We start from the raw sequence: 21,901 nt of genomic DNA on the forward strand, positions 1-21,901 counted from the left end.
AAAGGGGTAAGTCTAGTTGGAGTGGCTCTCAGCCGGGCTGCTTTGCATATCTCCACGGTGATGTAGTTTTAATAAACCACAGGCAGTTATGGAGAACTTAATCTTATTGCAAAATCAAGATAAACACACTGAAGGGAGAGGCTGGCATGAAGTTCAAAACCAAGCAGATGACGAGGCTTTTGGGGTTCTTCTTGAGTGCTGCGGACTTTGGACTATGTCCGTTAGATTCACCCACCATGACATTTTACACACACACACACACACACACACACACAGCTGCTCACACTTCCATCTTGCAACTTGAAGCTTTGTGAGCGCCACAAACCTGGAGACACACCTTTAGTTGTTTGAATGTGACACCCACTTAAGAACAATAGGTGTTTGACTTGAAACGGCAGTATGAGACGCTGAGACTCTGCCTGCCACCTGGCTGTTTTATCAGTCGCTGTAAATCATTAAACATTATGTTTTTCTTCAGTATACACAACTGCTCCGTAGTAAAGAATTTGGTTTGCATTCTTTGCAAAGATAACTTGCACTTCATTCATTTGCTATTGTCTTAATTCCATTATACTCCCTTATACTTCCATTGTATTGTACAAAAGCTCAGTATAACGTTTTCAAGCAGCATCACTATAATAAGAGGAAATACAAGCTGTAATAACTGACTTCCCTCTTTCTACTGGCCGGGTTAACTGTGATCTCTACTGGCAAGACAAAAATGATTCATAGTTTTAGCGAGGCTGTTGGTGTGGCTCGTATGCCAGCCAAATGCGGTTAATTCGTTAATGAACGCATTCGTTACTGACTGAACAGACACAATACAAACCAGTGAGAGAAGAATAAAAGGGGGATTTAGTGCTTACGGCAATGCAGAAGTCCAAAATATTGGAGTCCAATAAAGTACAAACAAGGCTAATGGGAAAGTCTTTGTTAGGGTAAAAAGTCAAGGGAGCACTAATATTGATGGTATTCATCCTGAATGAGACATGAATGTGTCTACATGTTTTCTTGGCAATCTGTCTAACAGTTGTTGGCGGTGGCGCCATAGGGGACCTTGAAAGTCATTAGTATCCATTGGCTTGGCACCATTAATGTCTGCAGCAAATTTGCACTGGAGGAAAAGTCATTGGAATGCATCCTGTGGGAGCTACTAATATGTGGGTAGATGTGTAGAGACTGAGAAATACGTTTGTCCGTTTACAGCAAATTAGTTTGGTTATTGTTGACGTTCTTATTGGGAATTAAGTATAGTTGAATGTGTGTGCACATTTTCAAAGAAGTCTATCATTAATAGTTGTGGAGAAGTTTCAGTTCGGACTGAACTGGTGAGCCAACAAGCACATGCTGCGATTACCAGAGCTATGTTGCTAGCAGAGGGCTTAAAAGTGTAGGCTTATGGAGGAGAGAGAAATTGTTGGGTGCCATTAAACGCAAGATCTTCTACATACAGTATGCGTAGTTGCTCGGGACTTGAAAGAGGAGCGTCAGGCCCAGCTCCTGGCGTCGTCCTGTCCACTCTTACCTGCCCACAATGTTTACCCAGCTCTGGTCAGATATTTAACCTCCTGAAGGAGGCTTCACATAAGAAACACAGGAGTTCACACCGAAATAGAACATCGTCAGCATGGTTTTTGGCTCTTTAGATGTATTCTCTTTATGAATTCCTCTGTTTGTTTTATCAGGCCAGTGCTGTTGGTCTTCACAGAAGCCAGGGCTAGAAAATATTGAATGTGACAGTTAAGGTTGGCTGAATTCAGTTAATTTGCAATAATTCACTGTTTTTTGACGCCCGACCTGGGTTCACCCTGATTGAACTCGTCAGTAACCACTTAAAATGACCCTCTGACGCTTGAGCGTCATATTTTTACTTTTCAAAAGATAGCCAACATGGCACTGACTTCAGAGGGTTGGTCCAGCTTTGAGCGAGTGAGTCATCACAGCCTATCTTTACCCAAGTCTCTCTCCGTTAGGTCCGTCCCTCCATCCAGTGTTGGGGTTTTGCTTGTTCTTCCAGCGCTTGGCAGGAAAACATGATATCTTCCAGGAAGAAGAAAAAAAAAAAAAGAGTTTGAAAAAAAAAATATTTTTAACTCTGTGTGCACTCTCTAATTTCGGTATGTGTGGCGGGAATGTAGGGCTGACCACAATTTGGCCATGGAGGCCGAGTATCAAGGGCAGCAGAGCTCTCTCCACTTTGGCTGGAAGGCCTGTGAACTCTGTCTGAACTCTGGCATGGAGCTCAGTTTTAGGAGGGGGACGTATGTGTGCGTCTGTCTATATGCAGCTGTGTCTGGGTGTGTGCATGCACTATTTAAGCTTCTTCAGTATGTGGCTCCAGTTTGTGTGAACGACTCCAAAGCCAAATGAGTCGAGGTATGACTCCAACACTCCTGTTGGTTTTCAAAGGTTGACCCGTGGTGTAGCTTTCTCCCTGAGACTTCCCCGTTTTCTCTCCTCTTTTGAATAAACACCTTCTCCCCCTATCCTATTACTGCTGCTCCATAGATTTACAGGCCTGCTTGACTGCTACAAACCATCCTTTCCCTGTGTGTTGTAACCATAACCACATTCGGTTTTTGCAAACCAATCGATACTGATGCCAGCTTCTTCTTTCTGCCTGTCTGCCCTCATCTCTTGTTCAGGAACTGATTCCACTCATCTTGTGCACTGCCTGCCTACACCCAGAGTCTAAAGAGAGAGATCAGCTCCTTCACATCCTGTTTAACTTAATCAAGAGACCGGATGATGAGCAGAGGTGTGTGTTTTTATGCCAATATGCACATAATTTACTGTCCTGTTTGACCTTATGGCTGTGTATCATTGTCAAGACCCAATATAGTGATACAGACTGTGAGTTTATCTAATGTGTTTGTGTTTTTCCAAAGACAAATGATCCTGACGGGCTGCGTTGCGTTCGCGAAACATGTGGGTCCCACACGTGTCGAGGCTGAGCTACTTCCTCAGTGCTGGGAACAGGTACAGTACAAACTGCAGGTGGCTGTTGTTATTGAGTGTGCTGCCTCAGAGTTATACAGTTCATAAGTAATATTCACCGATCAGCCACAATATTATGACCACTGACCGGAGAAGTAAATAACATTGACCATCCTGTGACAATACACTGTTCTGCTGGGAAACTTTTGGACCTGGCATTTGTGTGCATGTTACTTAGACATGTATGACCCACCTAGTCCAGACCAGGCACCACCACCCCATAGCAATGACACACCTTGATGGTAGCAGCCATACCCAGCAGGATGCAGCCTGACACATGCACACACACACACACACACTAGATCCCAAACTGATCAAGTATCTGTGGGATGCAGTGGAACAAGCCTGATCCACAGAGGCCCCTCTCCTCAACACATAGGATCCAAAAGCCCCCACTAACAACATTCTGTTGCCAGACACCACAGGACACCCTCGGAAGGCCCATGTCCATGCCCTCACAACTGTTTTGGAGGCACAAAGGAGACCTACGCAATATTAGGAAGGTGGTCATAATGTTATGCCTGATCGGTGTAGCTAATGTATATTATATAGTCAGAAAAAAGTTTCTTGTGTATGTATTCCAAGTTTAAGTGCAGTCAAATGACCATTTAATCTGCATATATTTTTCTAATTATGTCATGTTCTGTTTTGCTGTATTTTTCCAAAGCTTTCTGTGACACCGTTTTCATTTCATGGACCATGTGTCTCTTTTGCACCACCATTGTTGGTTAGCTTTTTCATTCATTTGTTAAGACTTTACATATGAATACATGCATAGTGCATACAGTAAACTTGAATTAGAAAAAAATGTACAGTACATCAACAGAATACTCAGCTGAGTTTTGCTTTCTGTGACAAAAAAACATTAATTGTTGTAATTTCATGTTCGGATTCTGGAAATCTCTATCGTCACTTCCGCGGTGTCCCTGACTCAAATGTGAGCAATTCTGTTTTCATTGCCACCTGTGTGACCACATGCAACCCACTTATGACAAACAAAATCTGCTGCCATGGCAACGGCTGCTGCCGACAGTTTGGAGGCTGAGAATTTGCCCCGAAAGACAAATAGCGGTTTCCACAGGGTCAGCATGTTGATGATTCTCAAACTTGTTTCCATTCCACGGCAGCTTCACTCCCGTCTGCCTCTCCCTTCCTTTTAACTTCTGTTCCTCTATTTATTTCAACATTTCTTCCTCTGAATATTTCTCCTGCAGATTAACCACAAATATCCAGAGAGGAGATTGTTGGTGGCGGAGTCCTGTGGAGCCTTAGCACCTTACCTGCCTGTAAGGATGTATTTTCCATCCAAAATAATAATAAAAAAAAGAGGAACATGGATGAAGACAATGAAAAGGCATTCTCGTTCTCTCTCTGTCTTGCTGTCTGTCTCTGCAGAAGGAGATTCGTAGCTCCCTGGTGTTGTCCATGCTGCAGCAGATGCTTGCTGAGGATAAGGCCGACATGGTCAGGGAGGCTGTGGTCAAGAGTCTTGGGATTATCATGGGTTATATAGATGACCCTGACAAGTACTCCCAGGTATGCACATTTTTTAAAATGCTACCAACAACTACCAGTCTGTATTTACAATATCTGTCATTATAGCGCCAGAATTTTGCAACAGTTCCTTTTGCTGTTGACAGAGCGTTTCTTTATATTCTTGTGGGTTAGCTTTCAGGTTGCTTTTTTCGTCCGTGTGTTTTCATTCCAGGGTTTTGAGCTGATGCTGCTGTCCCTTGCGGACCCGTCAGAGCGGGTGGTCAGTGCTGTCCACCAAGTCTTCATCCCTGCCTTCGCTGCCTGGACCACAGAGCTGGGCTCCTTGTACACTGGACTCATCCCCTCTCTGTTGGCGCGTATAGAGAAGCTACTTGCGGTAAATTGCTTTGCGTTTACTTTTCATATCTTGGAAATCTTGGCACCGCGCATATCATTTATATATCCATCTCACCTTCCGTGCCTTTTTTTTCGCAGCAGGGAGAACATGCTCTGGATGAACACAAGCTACATGTTTTCCTGTCGGCCCTTCAGTCTCTCATCCCTCCTCTGTTTGCTGTGGTGCTGCAGAACGCACCCTTCACCAGCAGAGCCAAACTCCACGGAGACATACCTGCAATTGAAGGTAGGATCATTGTCGAGTTGAGGGCGAAACAGATTCAAGTTAGTTGTCTAGCCATGTCTCTCTTGTGCGGGGTGTGTGTGGGGTGTGTGTGTGGGTGTGTGTGTGTATGTGTGTTGGGGGTGGGGTGTGTGTGTGTGGGGGGGGGGGGGCGGTATGTGTGTGTCTCATGTCTCTGTGTTCTTATGGGGTGGGAGGGTTGGATTTTTTGTTCTGTTTTTGCTGTTTTTAGCCTCTGTGAGGCACTTTGTATTGCTTTTAATAGGTATGAAAAGTGCCATATAAATAAACTTGATTTGATTTGATTTGATTTAGTTGACAAAAAACTTAGCTGGAGCAGAGGTTTGGATTTGGATTCATCTTCCTGCTCATATAGACCTTTTCTACTGGAGCAATGCCTTGTTTTATCTTTTAATTCATGGCACATTTCTACTCTGATCCTTTATCTTTGCAGTGACTCGGTTCCCCAGGCCAGCGTCTCCCCTCCAGGACGTGGCAACAATCATCGGCAATAGGGAGATGCTCAGTGCCCTGCTGCTGCTCTATGACCACCAGCTAGAGCATGAAGGAACCACTGGCTGGGAAAGTCTACTATGGGTGGTCAACCAACTGTAAGAAATACACACACACAAAAAAAAACTGAGCGTCTATGACTTCTGCAAACATTACATTGACTTTAACTCATTTCCTGGTGGCTTACAATAAATCCAACCACTACTCTCCTAACCCTGACCTCGACCTAAACCCAACCTTACCCAAACCTTTTAAAAAGTCTCCAATAAAATTTAATGATTAACGTCATGACAAGTTGCTTGTTGTCACCAGAAGGGAACCAGGCCCCCGCGCCGTGACTGTGTAAACAGACTAAACTGATTTACACAGCATGAATAATTCATGGGTTTCACCAGGTCCCTTTCCACAGGTGTTTAAAATCAAGCACCTAGATTATGAATGTAGACTGCATGGTGCTTGATTAAAACACCTGTGGAAAGGGACCTGATGAAACCCATGAATACACGCGCACACACACACACTATTAAATTCACGTACAGTATTAAGGCATGCTGCTCTTTCTCCAGCCTGCCTCAGCTCATAGAGATCGTGGGTCGCATCAACGTGACGTCATCGACCTGCGTTCACGAGTTCTCTCGCTTCTTCTGGAGGTTCTGTCGCACGTTTGGCAAGATCTTCACCAACACTAAGGTAAAGCCAGTCGAAATTAAGTAGAAGGGCTGAATTGTGTCTTAAGTCTAAAGTGGAAAGCATGTAGTTCCTTGAAAAATCCTGCAACAGTACAATAAATGCGGCTCATAGCATATAATTAAATATTTTAAAAGATGCCTTTGTCGCAAAAACAACACAGTAAATCATCAAAATAACACCACAGTCATGGTGAAGCATGGTTGTCACAGAATCATGTTCTGGGGCTGCTTTGTCTTCTTTATCATGAATAATATCAAGCCCCAAATCTTATGGTTAGATTTAATTTTTTATAATTTCTCTCAAAAATGTGTTGTACAGAAGTCTGTTTAGGTTAATGTAGTGGACTTTTTGTCCTTCTCAGCTTTAAATATATGAAAATTCATATGAGGTGTTGCGCATTTCAGTAAATGTCAGTGCTTTTTATGAATATAGTGATGACATTTTATTCATCCCCGTGACCTTTTCAGGTTAAACCACAGTTCCAGGAGATTCTCCGACTGTCCGAAGAAAATGTTGGTAAGGAACCTCACACACAGATTGTTGTAGGTTTTCTCAGCTCTCTGAAGAGAATGTGGATAGGTGGAGTTCAGGCGCAGACACTGTTGATGTAAACAAGCTATTTGCAGTCAGTTATGGGTGTTCCCCTCCTGTCTTTTTTTTTTTTTTCTTTCTTTTTTAATTCCGGACATGTTTCTGTAGTTATAAAGAGGTGCTTGGTCTCATTTGGCTGCCAAGTGATTTAGCTTTGGTATTGTGGCCATTTATGAAATGTGTTTTGTATTGAGACCCAGTTGGTGTTGCGGTCGTGGTGACCGTTGTATACCAATTGTGACTTCCAGTGGATTTTTGTAAAACCACAACAATATAATGTATGCTGAGGCCATGCTGCTGCGGACATAGTAATGTAACCAAATGCACAGCACAGCACGATCGACTGTAGCTCACGTAAACATGTCCCGTCACGCGTGTTCAGGCTGTATGCCATTGTATTTTAGTCTCCTTAATTAATTTAGCAAAAATATGCTGGTAGATGTTCAAAGTTCCTTTTATGTTGATCCACAGATCTGGGTCATTTGCCCAGAAAACAATATAACCACAATAAAAAAATGATTTTGTTTGGATTCAGAAAAATGTAAACGACATTTTAATAGCTGCAATTGGAATTTCAGTTTGTTTATTTATTTATTTTTTTTACCCTTTTTTTCTGGTTTCATTTTATTTTTTTCAGATGCTTCAACAGGGAACGGTATCCTCACCAAAGCCACAGTCCCCATCTATGCCACAGGAGTGCTGACATGTTATAACCAGGTAACTTAACAGTTCGCAGCCACACAGGAGTAAACTTGAGAAGTCAAACATTTCAGTATCTGACTTATTGATTCATTATTGTCGGTGCTTGTTTTATGGCTCTTATAATTTCCAGATCATTTAACTATTAGTCGTATTAAGTTGGAAATTCCAGGACATTTACATGAAAGTCTTGTGCAATCTGCCATTAATTTTAAGGGTGATAGTGTAGCTACTATACTGTACATCACTTTAGTTACATTTTTGGTTAAATAGTTTATATACTGAATCAGTGTACATCGCGGTTCCTGAAAAGCCTGATAAAAGTATTTTATTCTAGATGAGAGAGACAGAATCATTTTATATTATAGGTCGGGTTTATAGAAAGTAAGTAGAAATAAATATTTTTTAGTAATAACTGCGGAGCCAGTTTGAATCCTTATACACTGGAAACCATTTAGCAGCATAAATGTCAATAAAACTATTATTTACCAGGTGAATCTATTATTATAAGGCAGCTTAAAGTCATGAAGATTTTCAATTAAAGAAAAAATATTATGATTCCTCTGAAATTTCAACAGTGCTAATGCCATTTCCTTTATGATTAGTACCAAATTCCACTGGACTTCTTTGGAAGTAAGAGAAAGGAAATTATCAGCTTATTTGTAGGAAATCGTGAGTAACAGTCCCGGGACCTTTTCTGACCCCTGCTCCCTTATATATCACAGAAGAGTGTGAACCACATTACACTTTAGGCTTTTGTTTGTTGTCACGAGGGAAAATCCAGTCCAAAAAACACGTCAGGCTACCACATATTTTTGTTTTGATTTTTAAGCTTGGCAGAATAATGGAGCACTTGCCAAACAGAGTGGAGGGCAGGGACTGGTGTGTTTTGGGTTAACTTTCAGCGCGGTGTGCCAACAGAAGACGAGACCAATTCGTCTGATATCAATAAACGACTTTAAAAAAATGTGCTTAACACATAAGTAGACTTTATTACGTAGATGTACAAATTAAAATGCCAGCGTAAGCATAATTGTGGCCTACATGATTTAACTGACATAAACATCTTTTCCCTAAAGGAGGAGGATCGCAAACTGTTGGTGGGTTTCCTGGAGGATGTTATGACAACTCTGTCTCTGTCCCATGCACCTCTAGACAGCCTGAAGGCTGCCTTTGTGGAGCTGGGGTGAGACATACCCTCACATACATAGATTTAATCTTCTACTGTAGTCATTAGCCGTTGGCTTCCGTAGTATTTCCCAGCATTTACGCCTCTCTCTGATTCAGAGCCAACCCGGTGTACCATGAACTGCTGCTGACTGTCCTGTGGTACGGGGTGGTGCATACGTCTGCTCTCGTCCGGTGTACTGCAGCACGGATGTTTGAGGTACAGGACACACACAAACGCACACGGATAGTCGACCAAGCATACCACAGTTTGCTAAAAATGTGTTGATACATGATCTTGGCAAGACATAAGAGAATGACTCTACTACAGAGTTTATTTTTGCGCAATGTACAGTAAGAAGACTGCACCATTTAGGATAATATGTCATGCATTTTGATTCTTTGTAATCATAACTGCATTTGGTATCATTTTAAAGCATCTTAAGTGTTATGCAATTATTGTAATATGTTCTATATGTATTAATGTATTGACCAAAAGTTGTCTTGTGCAGTCCTACAGTATAAATACTATTTTCATGACTATCTATTTCCTGTGCGTGTGCTAGCTCTGCTTGCTGTCGCTGCTCTTAAACACACATTTAAGATTAAGCTACTCTTGTCTTTTGAATGTGAGTGGAGACTGTAGCCGTAGCTCGTCAGCGCTCCGGTTCCAACTGTATGGCTAGACCCTCCTAGAGTCAACATCAGACCTTTCACGGTGCACTCGTCTCAGAAGTGACTGCATAAATATCTGCTACGTGTCAGCGAAATGCTCGAGTCAGCACGGCGAAAGCAGTGCCTGCTCCCTTCCAGTGTTGTTGGAAAGAATAATTTCATCAGAGATGTTTTCTCATGAATATTTTCAGTACTCCAGTTCTTGTGGAAATATAATCCTACTATTATTTTTAAAGGAAGACAATCGCTTGACTGTTTTCCTTCTTGTTATTTTAATCGGCTGATTGCGACGATTCCTAAGCCAAGGTTAAAAATCTGGCCGAAGCCTTGAGAGACATGAGACCTGTGCACACTTTAGGTCAAATGTTGGGATGGGGATCTAGGTATAGCGCTGGAACCTGGCCTGTGTTGATCTAAACCTGGGGGAGGAGGAGCGGTAATCTGTATTCATGTCCCCCCTGTTTTGTGAAGTATTTGCCCTTTCCCCGAAACACCTCACTGTCACCATCCCATAGTGTATAGCTGTCCGCCATTGACAAAACTGTGGATTAAAAGGTGACCACAGATGCCAGATCAAATTCTTATCTCTACTCTTTTTTTTTTTTTTTTTGTACAAATTCAATGAAATTATCTGATCTGGATGAAGTGGAATGAGCCCACAGTTTTCTGCTCACCTTATTCGTAGCGGTACTTGTGCAGTTTAGCCACGTTGCCTTTGCCATATGTTCTGCATACCTCTGAGTGCATGTGTGTGTTTGTGTGCGTGTGTGAATGTAACGTGTGCGCGCTCACACTTGCTCGATACATGCAGTGCCGTTCCGTGCCTTGCAGCTACGGTTCTTGTCATTGTTTATCACTTTCTTCCTATCTTTTTGTGTTTGTTATTTTTTTTTTGTTATTTTTTTTTTGTTATTTTTTTTTCCCCCTTTCCCTCTTTGTTTTGCTTTGTGTTATTTTTTTTTTTTGTTTTCCTTTCTTTTCTCTCTATCTATTGGCGGTGTTGCTCGCTCTTGTCCCAAATGCCCCGCCCACCTCTGTGACATCACGGCTGGCTCTGTCCAATCCGATCAGCTGCTGGTGAAGGGGGTGAATGAGACGCTGGTAGCTCAGAGAGTGGTGCCGGCTCTCATCACACTGTCCTCCGACCCTGAAATGTAAGTGGATCAACAACGACGACAACAACAGTAAACCGCGCCGCGTCTCTCTCCCCCTTCTCTTTGCCGCCTGAGAACTATCACACTAGCCTGCACCTGTCAGGAGCAATCTCGAGGCAAATTCAGCACTCTTAAGACAATATCACCAATAACTGATATTCGGGTTCTAAAAAATCGTGGTGCAAGTGGTATGGTTTCCAGTAGTTTGGAGTTGCTCCTGCTCTGCAGTGGTGTGGTTCTTCAGCACGACCACTGTCAACACTAACATTGTGCATGTCCGCGCCATTAGTCTGCAACACTAACTCATGCCAGCTCTCATTGCCTCATCCGTCTGAAACACTAACCAGCCCCTCTGCCTGGCTGTTGCCCACATGTGACAACAGCGCAATCCCAGCATGCTCATTTGTATCCCATCCCCTCCTCCTCCTCCTCCTCCTCCTCCTCTTCCTCCTTCCCCCACTTCGTTGAAGCAGGGCCCCTCCTCCTGACCCGACTCCTCGGCTAGTGGTTGGTTGTCTTCACCCCGTCTTTCTCAGTTTATCCCGTCAGTCCTTCTATCTCTCCTGTATTATCCCCTCTGTCGTTTTCCCTCCCTCCCTCCCTGTCTCTGTCCCCTCCCACCGTGCCTCTCCCTCTCTCTCATCCTGCTGTGTGGTGGGTTTGCAGTTGGTTCTCCGAGGCATGAGTGAAGCATTAGTAGATCGCCGGGCGGCTCCAGCCCTTATTACTCTGTGCAGTGGGCCTGAATTGTGAGTCAATCGACACAAGTAAAACCTCTCTGTAAACATTGTCATTTTGCGGGCTGCATCCTTACAGTGTAAAACATCTTGTAAATAATCTTTCTTTCTCAAGTTTCAACAGCCACTAAAGAAAACTGTAGTGACGCCAGGACTTTATATTTGAATATTTGGCTGATGTGGCAACTTCTTTTACCACCACAAGAAAAAAATAATGAGTGGAAGAGGAAGTAAAAGCCCATAGTCATGGCTCTCTCTTCCTCTGTCCCTTTTTTCTCATATATTCTGATCTGTAGACTAAACTGTCACCGGCGGATGACTAATTCCTGTAAATCTCTTCTTGTTTGGTCACTCACTCGTCCCTCGTTGTCCCCAATTGCAGTGTAACCAAAGGACAATGTTCTTATCTATGACTTCACAGTAATTAAGAGAAAGACATTGGCCTCTGTTTTGAAAAGTCACTGTTGGAATGTAGCCCCGTTCATCTCATTTATTCTCTGCAATGAAATACACATGAATGAGCACATACACCCATCGCCAACATGCACATACACGTATTTATTCTAAAATCTCAATGTATGAGTTTCGTTTTTTGTAAACTTGAGAAGTTTTGGATTGATACGTCCACAGTCACAGAGTATAAGTTGGAAAGTGAATGCTTAAGGAGACATAATGATTCCTGGATGGCTCTTCTTGTGATCTTTTCTGTCCCTACCGACGGTGGAATGATTATCTCTAACATCGCCCTAACTACACCCCATTAACCTCGCTTTATACAATCATTTCAATCATTGATTATTTTCAGATAATAATTTTCTTTTCTTTTTGTTATTCTTCTAAGAAATCTTTCCAAATTAAATAGTCCATTTCAGAAAAACAGTGTCCCTATTCTTTGGGGTTGCTAGCTTTTAGCGTTTTACTTTTGGTTCAAGAATAAGATGATAAATCTATCGAGATAAGCTTTGACTTGTTTAATTTGGATTTGGGTCAAATATTACTTGCAAAACAGAACATTTCTTTTACCAGATGAGTGATCAGATTATAAGAATTTGTAGCAACTGAGCATATCAGCAAAGCAGTTAGTAAAGACCAACTTGTCGCTTTAGTTGTGTTTAAATTTCGCTACCTCTGGTTGTGTAATAAGCCCAATCGAGAGCCTAAACTGGCAGTATAATAACCACCTGTCACCCCCTGTGGTTACCAGCATGTCATTACTTTGTAATCACCATACTTGGATAAAACCTAGGATATGTGTCAACCAGAGTTGTCCTACTCCCTTGTGGTTTTAGGATAAAAGCTCACTTGAATCTAGATATGCTGCTGTTAAGAGAAAACATGCACAAAAACACAAGTTCAGTCAATACTTGAGTCTGTTTGAAAAATCCGTGCCAAGAAACCTGAGTTATGTCTCCCTACTGACAGCATATCCCGGAGCCATGTGAGTAGTTTAACATGGCTGCATCCCGACAACGTGGTGATTCACACATTTTGAAATAACTCTTTGCAGACAATATTTGACTCATTCGGATTACAGCTTAAAAACACACCAGTAGAGAATTTGAAGAATTCCTTAAAGCTCTATACAGCAATTACAAATGGTCAAAGCATTGTCTTGCTTCCCTGCTGCTTGTAGCTCAGTGAGGATATCCACTATTCCTGCCTTTGGTACCATCATGGAGACCGTCACGCAAAAAGAGGTAGGGAACAGCTGCTGCGCAATTTAATGATAATACAAATCATCTGAAAATGTGTTTTTAAAAAAAAACAAAAAAACAAACATGTTTGTTTGAAGCTGCTGGAGCGTGTAAAAATGCAGCTGGCCTCATTCCTGGAAGACCCTCAGTATCAGGATCAGCACTCTTTGCACATGGAGATCATCAGGACATTCGGAAGGGTTGGGCCCAATGCAGAGCCGCGATTCAGAGACGAGTGTAAGTTAATGACGCAAATAGGTTAACAAATGTGGACAATTTTCACCTTTTTAACTCTTCCTCTCACTAACCTTTTGTCATTTTTTTTTTTTGCGTTCCTCAAGTTGTGCTCCCACACCTTCATAAGCTTGCACTGGCTAACAACAGCCAAGCAGTGGAAAGCAAGAGGATTGACATCGCAACCCAGCTGTTCGAGGCCTATAGTGCCCTCTCCTGTTGCTGTATCCTTTCACACGTCTTTGCGAACTGCGCCAAATTCTGATAAGGACTTTTATGTATTGCCTTAATGCTGTATTCACATATATTTGTAGATATAAACCCTAAGGGGAAGTGTGTGCAGTCACATTTTTCCAGTCGTGCTCCCATAGCTTTTGTAGTATTTCCAGAGGATTTACTAGAAGTCTTTGTCAAGGTTGGCTCGTGTTCAGGGTTAGCTGTTGTAACAATGAGTCAGTGGGAAGACTGTTAGAATAAACTGGTCAAATGTTAGCCGCTGTCATATGCGCCTCTGAATGTGTCTGTGTAACTGCAGCGTGGCCCTGGTGCCTGAGTGTACAGTTCGCTGTGTGCGTTGGCAGAGTTTGCCTGTCATTTGGCAGGAGGAGAAAGGAAAAATAAGCTGCCTCCATTTTGGGGCTAGAGGTAATTACAGGGTTGGTTGAGCTAAGGAAAGGATGAGAGAGGGAGAAAGCGCGTGAGAGGAGGAAAGGTCTGAACATCAACTCCAATCATCAGAAACAGTTCCCAGGATAAGGCAGAGGTATACATGGCCTCCGCTCTGTCTCTGAAATCTCTCTCTCTCTCTCTCTCTCTCTGTGATTCTTTCCCCTCTTACTATTTATCACACTCTTTTTCCTCCCAGTATTTCATCTGTCCTCCGTCAACTGTGCCCCACCCAGGTCCAACACACACAGAGGACAGCTGGTCTGAGGTTCATTCCTGTGGATCTTTCTCAGGCTGTGATTTCACAGTGCAGTAGTGTCCAGGAGGTATAGCCCTAACCTCAGAGGCTTTACCTCCCACTGCACTTCTTTCTCTTGTAATCAGTGAGACAAGCTCGGAAACTGTACATTCCCATCTCTAAAAATATAAATCTGTCCGCTGCCTGTCCACACTTAGCTCCACTATATTTGACAGGTGGCAGAACACATGCAGTCCCGCACACATTTACATTTGTGTGAACCTCTTTCGGTGGCAGATGGATGTAGTGTTCTTGTTAGCACTACAGTGATGAAGAACATTTAAGAAATGAAAATATTGGGACAGAAGTGAGCGTTTCCCTTTTAATGTTTTAAATTGTCCTGATATAAACCTCTCCCATCCGGCAGTTCCTAGAAGCACTACCCAAACAGAGTGTCTGACTGTTCTGTTTGTCCTTGGAAACACAAGCGCCTTAGTTTGAATGTCTGTACATGTAGTAAGAAAAGCAAGAAAGTACAGTTTGCACTGTAATTATGTCATAATCTTCCCAGAATTGATTTAGAGTCCAAGAGTTTTCAAAGTTTGACACTACGAGTCTCTATTCGGGCAAAGCTTAGAATGAAGGCCTACCCTTAATTTACTTGCTTAGTCTTCCTAATATTTAGGCAAACATAAATAAGCAATAGCCGTTTGACAGCACACAAATGTAAGCCACATTTTGTACCACTTTGTACTTTGCACACATCCCATTCATAAAACATACATCTGTGTTCATGGTTCTGAAACCACAGTCGGCAATAATAATCCATTGTTTTTTATACGGCAGCTGTTTGGCTAAATATTCTACATTCTTGCTATCTTCAGTTAAACCCCAAATGTTTCCCGAATGGTGTATGTGTTGCACTGAGTTTGCGTTACTGAGATCCCATCTGTGCCGGTGACTCAAGATGCAGCTTAATACCAGATGTGCGCACTTATTTGTGGCTTTCTGACAACTGAATTGGAGAGGGGCATGTAAAACCTGTTCACACCTGGCATTAAAATTTATCTCCACATGCATCTGAAACAAACACTGGAGATCCGCTCTCAGTTTTGTGCCCTGTATTCAAATAAGCATCATCTGGGACACCAAAGAATATTGTGCAAACAGGTGCTGTGTCAAAACAATGGACTAAAAAGGCAACTTAATGAACAGACACTGTGGTGCTTGCTCGTAATAACAGTTGTGTGCTTTATCTGAAAACATTATGTAAAACTCTGCTTAAGCTATGAGTCGGTTGAGTAGGTGGTCCGTCCGTGGTGTACTATTCATAAGGATGGGTGATGTGTTGGCACCACTAAAGTCACAAACAGCCCAGATCATCTCCAAATGTGGAGTTATTGATGCGTCCTCAACGCGTCTTTGTTCACACCTGTATTTTTAGCTCGCCATGTATGATCAGATCACCCTGGTTTTAACAGGACCCTGTTCAAAGCTCTGCATGGGGCCTTGGGTGCATTACCTTCCTAGCCCTTAACTTCCCCTTCAGTCATTTCCGAGGAGGTGATGGTCAACCACTTCCTGCCGGGTCTCAGGTGTCTTCGCGCCGACATGGAGCAACTCTCTCCGGAGCATGAGGTCGGGAGACAGACAAAGACACGTGTGCACGCACTGATATCAACACGGGGATTTCATCTGTTTATGAGACAGATTCGTTCATGCATACAAAAACACACTATCACATCTTTCGTGGTCATGCAACTGATAGACCAGACTGTCTCCTTTTTTTTTTTTTTTTTAATTCGTTACTCCCAGGAGATCTCACACATTAAAGACAGAGAGTCTGGGTCTCCACCTCTTTCTCAAGACACACTCATACACGTACCTCTGCCATATTTATTCATGTCTCAGAATCTCACGCGATCCATTTCATGTGAGCATTTTCCCAAAGTGACTAATGATCAGCTGATTATTTTCCTCCCTACGCATCCTCTATGTCTCTAAGCTTCATATACCAGATTCTAAGATTCCAAGACTTTATTTTGTTGTGCTGATACATAATCAGTTCCACATCACCTGCTTTGATCTATTCCAGTAGTTTATGGGCTGTTGTAACATGAGTCTTTTAGTAAATCAGACTGTTTTTTCGTTCTCAAGAAACACCTCATTTCTGTCATTTACAGGCGATTCTCAGCTCGATGATCAAAGAGTGCGAAATAAAGGTGGAAAACAGAGGGATGTCAGATGCACAAGGGTGAGAACAGCCTCGCACTCAAATTCACACAATCACTTTTCCTAAAAGGACTTGCAAATTTTTGCTCTGTATTGCTTGAGACGGCAACAAGTGAGGCAGTACAGTAGACCTAACGGGCGAGAGGGGTCACTTACCATAACAATCATAGACAATGCTGGGCCTCGGCCCACATTGTGGGTTCGTTTCCCAAAGGGTGAGTAGGAAATGTCAGTGTGAGTGAGTTTTGGAGCCGCACTCATTATGTGGTATCTACATAGAGACAGAGAGAGCAGACAAATGAGTTGTTAAAGCTAAAAAAGCTCGGACATTGGCCATACCGTGGATATCTTTTAAATCATTTTCCATCCATCTTAACGTGCGTTTGAGGCTCATTAAAAACAGAAGTGTGTGTGGGGGGGGTATGTGAATATGAAGTGTTGGCCCTTCATTGTTGATTTTGAAGCATGTGTGTTTTGAGGAGACGTGATGAAGCCTTGAAAAAAAAAAATGGAAGATTTTGGATTTATTTGTAACACTCGAAGCCCCGTTTGATTTATTAAATTGCTGAGATGAAATAACATATAAACCCACAAATTTGTACTTTTAAAGCTACAAACAGTCGAGGAGTTACTATAAATGAACTCATTTCCATTCAAGCTCTTTCCAAAGCTAATAACCAGGGAAATCTTTGTCTTTTGTGTTTGTTTTCTGTGGTAACACTTCTGGTCTGGCAAACTGTTCGCGATTCGTTTTACGTCAGGCAGCAATTATTGTTAGCCAGAGCTTAAGAAGCGAGCAATCTACAGCAACTAGGAGTACGAGGGAGTTACAAATGGTAGTTACAAATGTAACCCGAGGTTCTGTGAATTTAAGATTACAGTCTAAAAAATGGAAGTTTTCAATCACACAGACAGACATGGTGTTGGTTTAGAAGTCATGTGACGATGTCTACCAGTGATTGATTATAGTGTGTTGTTGAAGTATGATGTTTGTCCTCCTGTTGAGCAACGCGGCAGCTTGGCAGAGAGCTCTCTGTATCAGTGTGAATCCCAACTCAAAAGAGGAACTTGAGGAGCCGTTAGACTGTAAAAGTGAGGAAGGGCTGTATTGGCCAACAGCATTTGCCCTCTGAAGAAGTAAAGGCTGGTGTAACCATTCAAGATTTTGTAGTTTTTTTTTTTTTTTCTGTGCCATTGTAATTTAATTTGCCTTTCGGTTCATGCATGCAAATTAAAAATGCGGAGAAGTTGCGTCACGGCTGAATTCAAATTTTTCTGCGTTCTTTTGTTTCCGTAGCTCTATGTCCATTGCATCCAGTTTGGTGGGTGAGGATGCCAAGACCAAGTTCCTGAGCAAGATGGGTCAGCTGACCACCTCTGGCGCCATGCTGGCCAACGTCTTCCAGAGAAAGAAGTAACGGCAACACTGACCGATCGGCTGTTGCAATTAACTGACGAACCCCTGCTGTTTTTGGGAAGCGCTCTGTCTTGCTGGGTGACAAGCATCGGTTCAGCTTCAAGTAGAAGAAAGTCAAGTGTATAGTTTAATCAGTTTTTAAGAACTGAGGGCAGACTGAAGGCTGCAGGACTACGTGCTACTTACAGGTGAACAGCAATGTTTTTTTTTTTTTGATTTTGTTTTTTCAGTAAAAGCTTCCGGTGGTGTTTCCTCTCACTGATAGTTGATCATAACGAAAGTGACTTGCTTTCGTGAGTCAGTGTTAGCATTGTCATTTCAGAAAGAGAGGAGGGGATTTACCCAAAGTGATTTTGACTTTTCTGGACTTGAAACGACAGACTTTCATTTAATTGTCTGTGGAGTGCTTCTCGTTTCAGAAGAGCTTCACCCATCTCCTGGAAAGAAAACTCTGAGCACAGCCAGCTGGGATTTGTGTGGGATCTTAATGGGCGGCATTGTGGATCAAATTGTTCTGCAACAGTTGCATTAGCTTGTAAGTGAAAGGTTTGAACCACAAAGTGGCAGTTCATTTGTTTAGAATGCCTTGTACAGTGCGTCTGTACGGCTCAGAAGTATCGCCTACTTGAAACTATAAACAATTGTCTTGCCTTTTTTTTTTGTTTTTTCTTCAGTCTGTCTTCGTTTTTTTTGTTTTGATAGCTTCTATTTTATAACTTATTTATGTCTTAATGAAGGAAAAACATACTTTATTCCAACTTCCAAAGAAATTTGCACTTCACTTTACTATTTTGTTCTTTATTATAATTTTTTTGTTTTGTTTTAATTCAGAGTCTTATACGTAATGATTATCACTACTGTTAATGAGTTTTTGTTTGTTCATCCGTTTTGGAAATGTGAAGTTGAAGAGAACACTGATCACAATTATTCCCTCTGTGTCCGTTGCATTTTGTCTGTCAGTGTTGCAGTGTCTCAGATGATGTACTTTTTTTCTAAAGTGGGAATTTGGGTCTATATATATTATTATTACTGTTATTTTTTTGGTTGTTCTTTTTGGATATGCTCTAAGAGAAACAGTAAATAACTGTATCATACACTGAACCGAAGAGGATGGTACACATTATGTATATTTGAAATTCGTGTCATGGTGTAATAAAAGGTGGAGATCAGTTGTGTACCTAAATGTGCCCTGACGTCTTGTGCCTCCGCTCCGGCAACAGCTTTGACCGAAGGCCTTCATTTTCTGAACTGTCTGCGCAATTGTCTCCGTATTTACCTCCGTCGATCCGTACATACGTCGATTTCATGTGTGATTTATTTGATAGTCCAGCAACCAATCTGAGCCATTTTGTTCAGCTCTCAGATGACTACATCGCTGTTCTGTCCGTCTTTGCAAAAAGCCTGCACAATCAATTTGAATGGCCCGGCAGATCTTTGCCGGGGTATAATCTGTTCCCATTGGAAGGCTTCCAGACCAGTTTTCCACCGCAAACAGATTGCAGTGGGTGGGGAAGTCGGCATCGGCTTTCAGACTTAAAAAAACAAACATCCACCTGGACTAGAGAATGACCTGATTACATTTTGGTGGTCAAAGGTGGCACCATAAAACGTTTTTCTAACCGCAACTCAAGAATTCGTATGATCACTTTAACAAACTTTCGCACGATTATGAAATTGTGGCGTCCACTGCATCATCTTCTTTTAGATATTATATTGTTCTGCAAAAACACTTTCATTGTATTTCTTTAAAATCTTCTCAACAAATGATGAGCCTGAAAAAAAAAATGGATGGATGTCAACGGACCCGACCGGTACAGGTCTTGGTTCAAAGTGTCGACAGGTGTTGGAAGGCAGTAAAACCAAGTCATTTCATAAAATAACGCACACTCCTACTGTCAGGGCCCCTCATTCCAAACCCTTTGATGTGGCCCGTCGTGCGCTTAACACAACAAGCCAAAGTCCGTCTTATGGGACATTCCCAACAACTTAAAAACGAAAAAAAAAAGCCTAGATATGCCGTCAAGATTACATTATCTCTCAATCCATGCCAATAGACAAACGCCTCTCCTCTGAAGGTCTTTAAAGAAGTTCAACAGAGCCGTTAAAGTACAGTCTTTCATACACGTTTTTGTCTTCAAAAGAGAAAAGGGTCACGCGGGCCTGTTGAGCCATACTTATTATATTTAGTGATTGAATATCACACGAGTTAGGTAACACTCTGTGATAAAGCGAAGTATTTGCATATTCTGGGTAATATTCAACCACCATACCTGATAACTGGCCAGGTGGACAAATAATTGATACATGCAGGGTTTGTGTGTGTGTGTGTTCTCCCGCTCTTTGGTGGGCATGCCTGTATCCCTGTGTCTGTAGATGTGCATAGCATGATTTGCATTCAGGGTGACTTGTGTGATTTTTCACATGCCGAAACATCCCTTCAGTAAACATACATCGATCAGGCGTAACATTGTGACCACCTTCCTGATATTGTGTAGGTCTCCCTTGTGCCTCCCAAACAGTTGTGACCCATCAGAGAATGGACATGGGCCTTCTGAGGGCGTCCTGTGGCGTCTGGCAACAGGATGTTGTTAGTGGGGGCCTTTGGGTCCTATGGGTTGAGAGGAGGGGGCCTCTGTGGATTATCCCACAGATACTTGATCAGTTTGGGATCTAGTGAATTTGGAGGCCAGGTCAACACCTTGTGCTGTTTTTCCATGTGTTTTTGTGTGTGCGTCTGTGTCAGGCTGCATCCTGCTGGGGATGGCTGCTGCCATGGGGTGGAGGGTACATGTCTAAGTAACATGCACATGAATGCCAGATCCAAAAGTTTTCCAGTAGAACTTTGATTTGTCACAAGATGGTCAATGTTATTTACTTCTCCTGTCAGTGGTTGTAATGTTATGCCTGATCGGTGTATGTGTACCTTCATGCACAGCTGGGTTTGAACCTGTGTTTTTCTTTTCTTTTCTGTGTGTGTGTGTGTGTGTCCGTAAAACTCTCCTGGCATTCTGTTTATATGTAGAAATGGTGTCAGCTGGGAGCTCTTACTCACGTTGGCGACTCTGGTGAGTCACAGATCACATCTGTTTCCTAAAGGCCAGCAGAAGCAACGCAGATCCGATCCTAAAACCGCCGGAGCACGGCGGCTTAGATTTAAACTTATCATTTCACTTGGTTCTGTGTGTTTGAGGCGGCCATGTGCTTGTTTTATTCCCCCTTAGTCTTAAAGGAGACCAGCGCTGGCCCTTGAAGATTCCTCCAAAATCTTGTTACCAAGAAAATAAAAAAGTCTGCGGCTGTTTTGTTCTATGCTGCGAATGTGTGCTCCATTAATCAGAACCATTCGGTGGCTTATGGCATGCGTGTTTGTGTGCATTTTTGTGCACATGAGCCGTCTGAAGCAGCCCTATTTGGTGAACTTTGACTTGTTTTAAGTGATGCTAAGCAACACACAACACACATACTTGAAAAGCTACGCAGCCTGTGCCCTGACCCAGGTCATTAGAAGTGTAATGCTTGTAAACCGGCATGGTGTGTGCCCGCTGCGGAGCTGCAATTTTATACATCAAAACAACCTACGATGTGTTTGAAGTGGAGACCTCTGGATGCTGCCAGTGTAGTTTTCCTGTTAGGGGCGCGTTCAGAGTCGAGCTGAGGTTTTTTTTTTAATTGCTAAAATAGTGAAATCTTAATCGCTACTGTGCTAGCTGCAGGGGCCCCACCGCAAAACAGCTTCTCTCAGCATGTTTTTTTACGGGAAGAGAGGAAGAGGGAGGACAGAGCCATTAACTTAACTGCCTCAGCTCAAAAACCTCAATATTCTTCCCCCCCTCCTCCTCATATTAAAGTTAAGAAGTTGCTTGTTTGCTCACCTTGAATGCATGTTTTTTTGTCACAATATACAGAATCAGGGATATCAGCGTGTGCAACATTGCACATTCGCACAAATATCTTGGCATTTTCAAATGTCTCTTTTTTTGCAGTGCGATTTCCTTGTTTACCTCGCCTCTCACCCTGTTTCATCCATCCACGGTCTGCACATTCAGCTCCATATTTGCATAACTGTCACCTTGGAGAGAAC

At 42.5% G+C, this 21,901-nt stretch overlaps 1 protein-coding gene across 5 annotated transcripts in view; it reads left to right on the plus strand.

Moving 5' to 3' along the window:
* Window positions 1–18,989, plus strand: part of relch (RAB11 binding and LisH domain, coiled-coil and HEAT repeat containing) — a 32,444-nt gene extending 13,455 nt beyond the window's left edge. For 2 of the 5 annotated variants that reach the window (XM_084566642.1, XM_084566644.1), the window contains 19 exons: window positions 2,646–2,758; window positions 2,889–2,979; window positions 4,212–4,283; window positions 4,393–4,533; window positions 4,706–4,870; window positions 4,969–5,116; window positions 5,568–5,724; window positions 6,193–6,316; window positions 6,784–6,832; window positions 7,545–7,624; window positions 8,686–8,792; window positions 8,894–8,993; window positions 10,520–10,602; window positions 12,973–13,036; window positions 13,132–13,270; window positions 13,375–13,491; window positions 15,721–15,809; window positions 16,355–16,425; window positions 17,701–18,989. In XM_084566642.1, the coding sequence (XP_084422768.1) occupies window positions 2,646–2,758; window positions 2,889–2,979; window positions 4,212–4,283; window positions 4,393–4,533; window positions 4,706–4,870; window positions 4,969–5,116; window positions 5,568–5,724; window positions 6,193–6,316; window positions 6,784–6,832; window positions 7,545–7,624; window positions 8,686–8,792; window positions 8,894–8,993; window positions 10,520–10,602; window positions 12,973–13,036; window positions 13,132–13,270; window positions 13,375–13,491; window positions 15,721–15,809; window positions 16,355–16,425; window positions 17,701–17,821 (2,031 nt within the window). In that variant the 3' untranslated portion in view covers window positions 17,822–18,989. Of the gene's footprint in view, window positions 1–2,645; window positions 2,759–2,888; window positions 2,980–4,211; window positions 4,284–4,392; window positions 4,534–4,705; window positions 4,871–4,968; window positions 5,117–5,567; window positions 5,725–6,192; window positions 6,317–6,783; window positions 6,833–7,544; window positions 7,625–8,685; window positions 8,793–8,893; window positions 8,994–10,519; window positions 10,603–11,268; window positions 11,352–12,972; window positions 13,037–13,131; window positions 13,271–13,374; window positions 13,492–15,720; window positions 15,810–16,354; window positions 16,426–17,700 lie in introns of those variants that run through there. The other 3 variants (XM_084566643.1, XM_084566645.1, XR_014699603.1) reach the window with 2 other exon arrangements.
* Window positions 18,990–21,901: the final 2,912 nt, after the last annotated feature.

This window comes from Chelon labrosus, assembly GCF_963514085.1.
Source record: "Chelon labrosus genome assembly, chromosome: 18".
Lineage (NCBI taxonomy): Eukaryota > Metazoa > Chordata > Actinopteri > Mugiliformes > Mugilidae > Chelon > Chelon labrosus.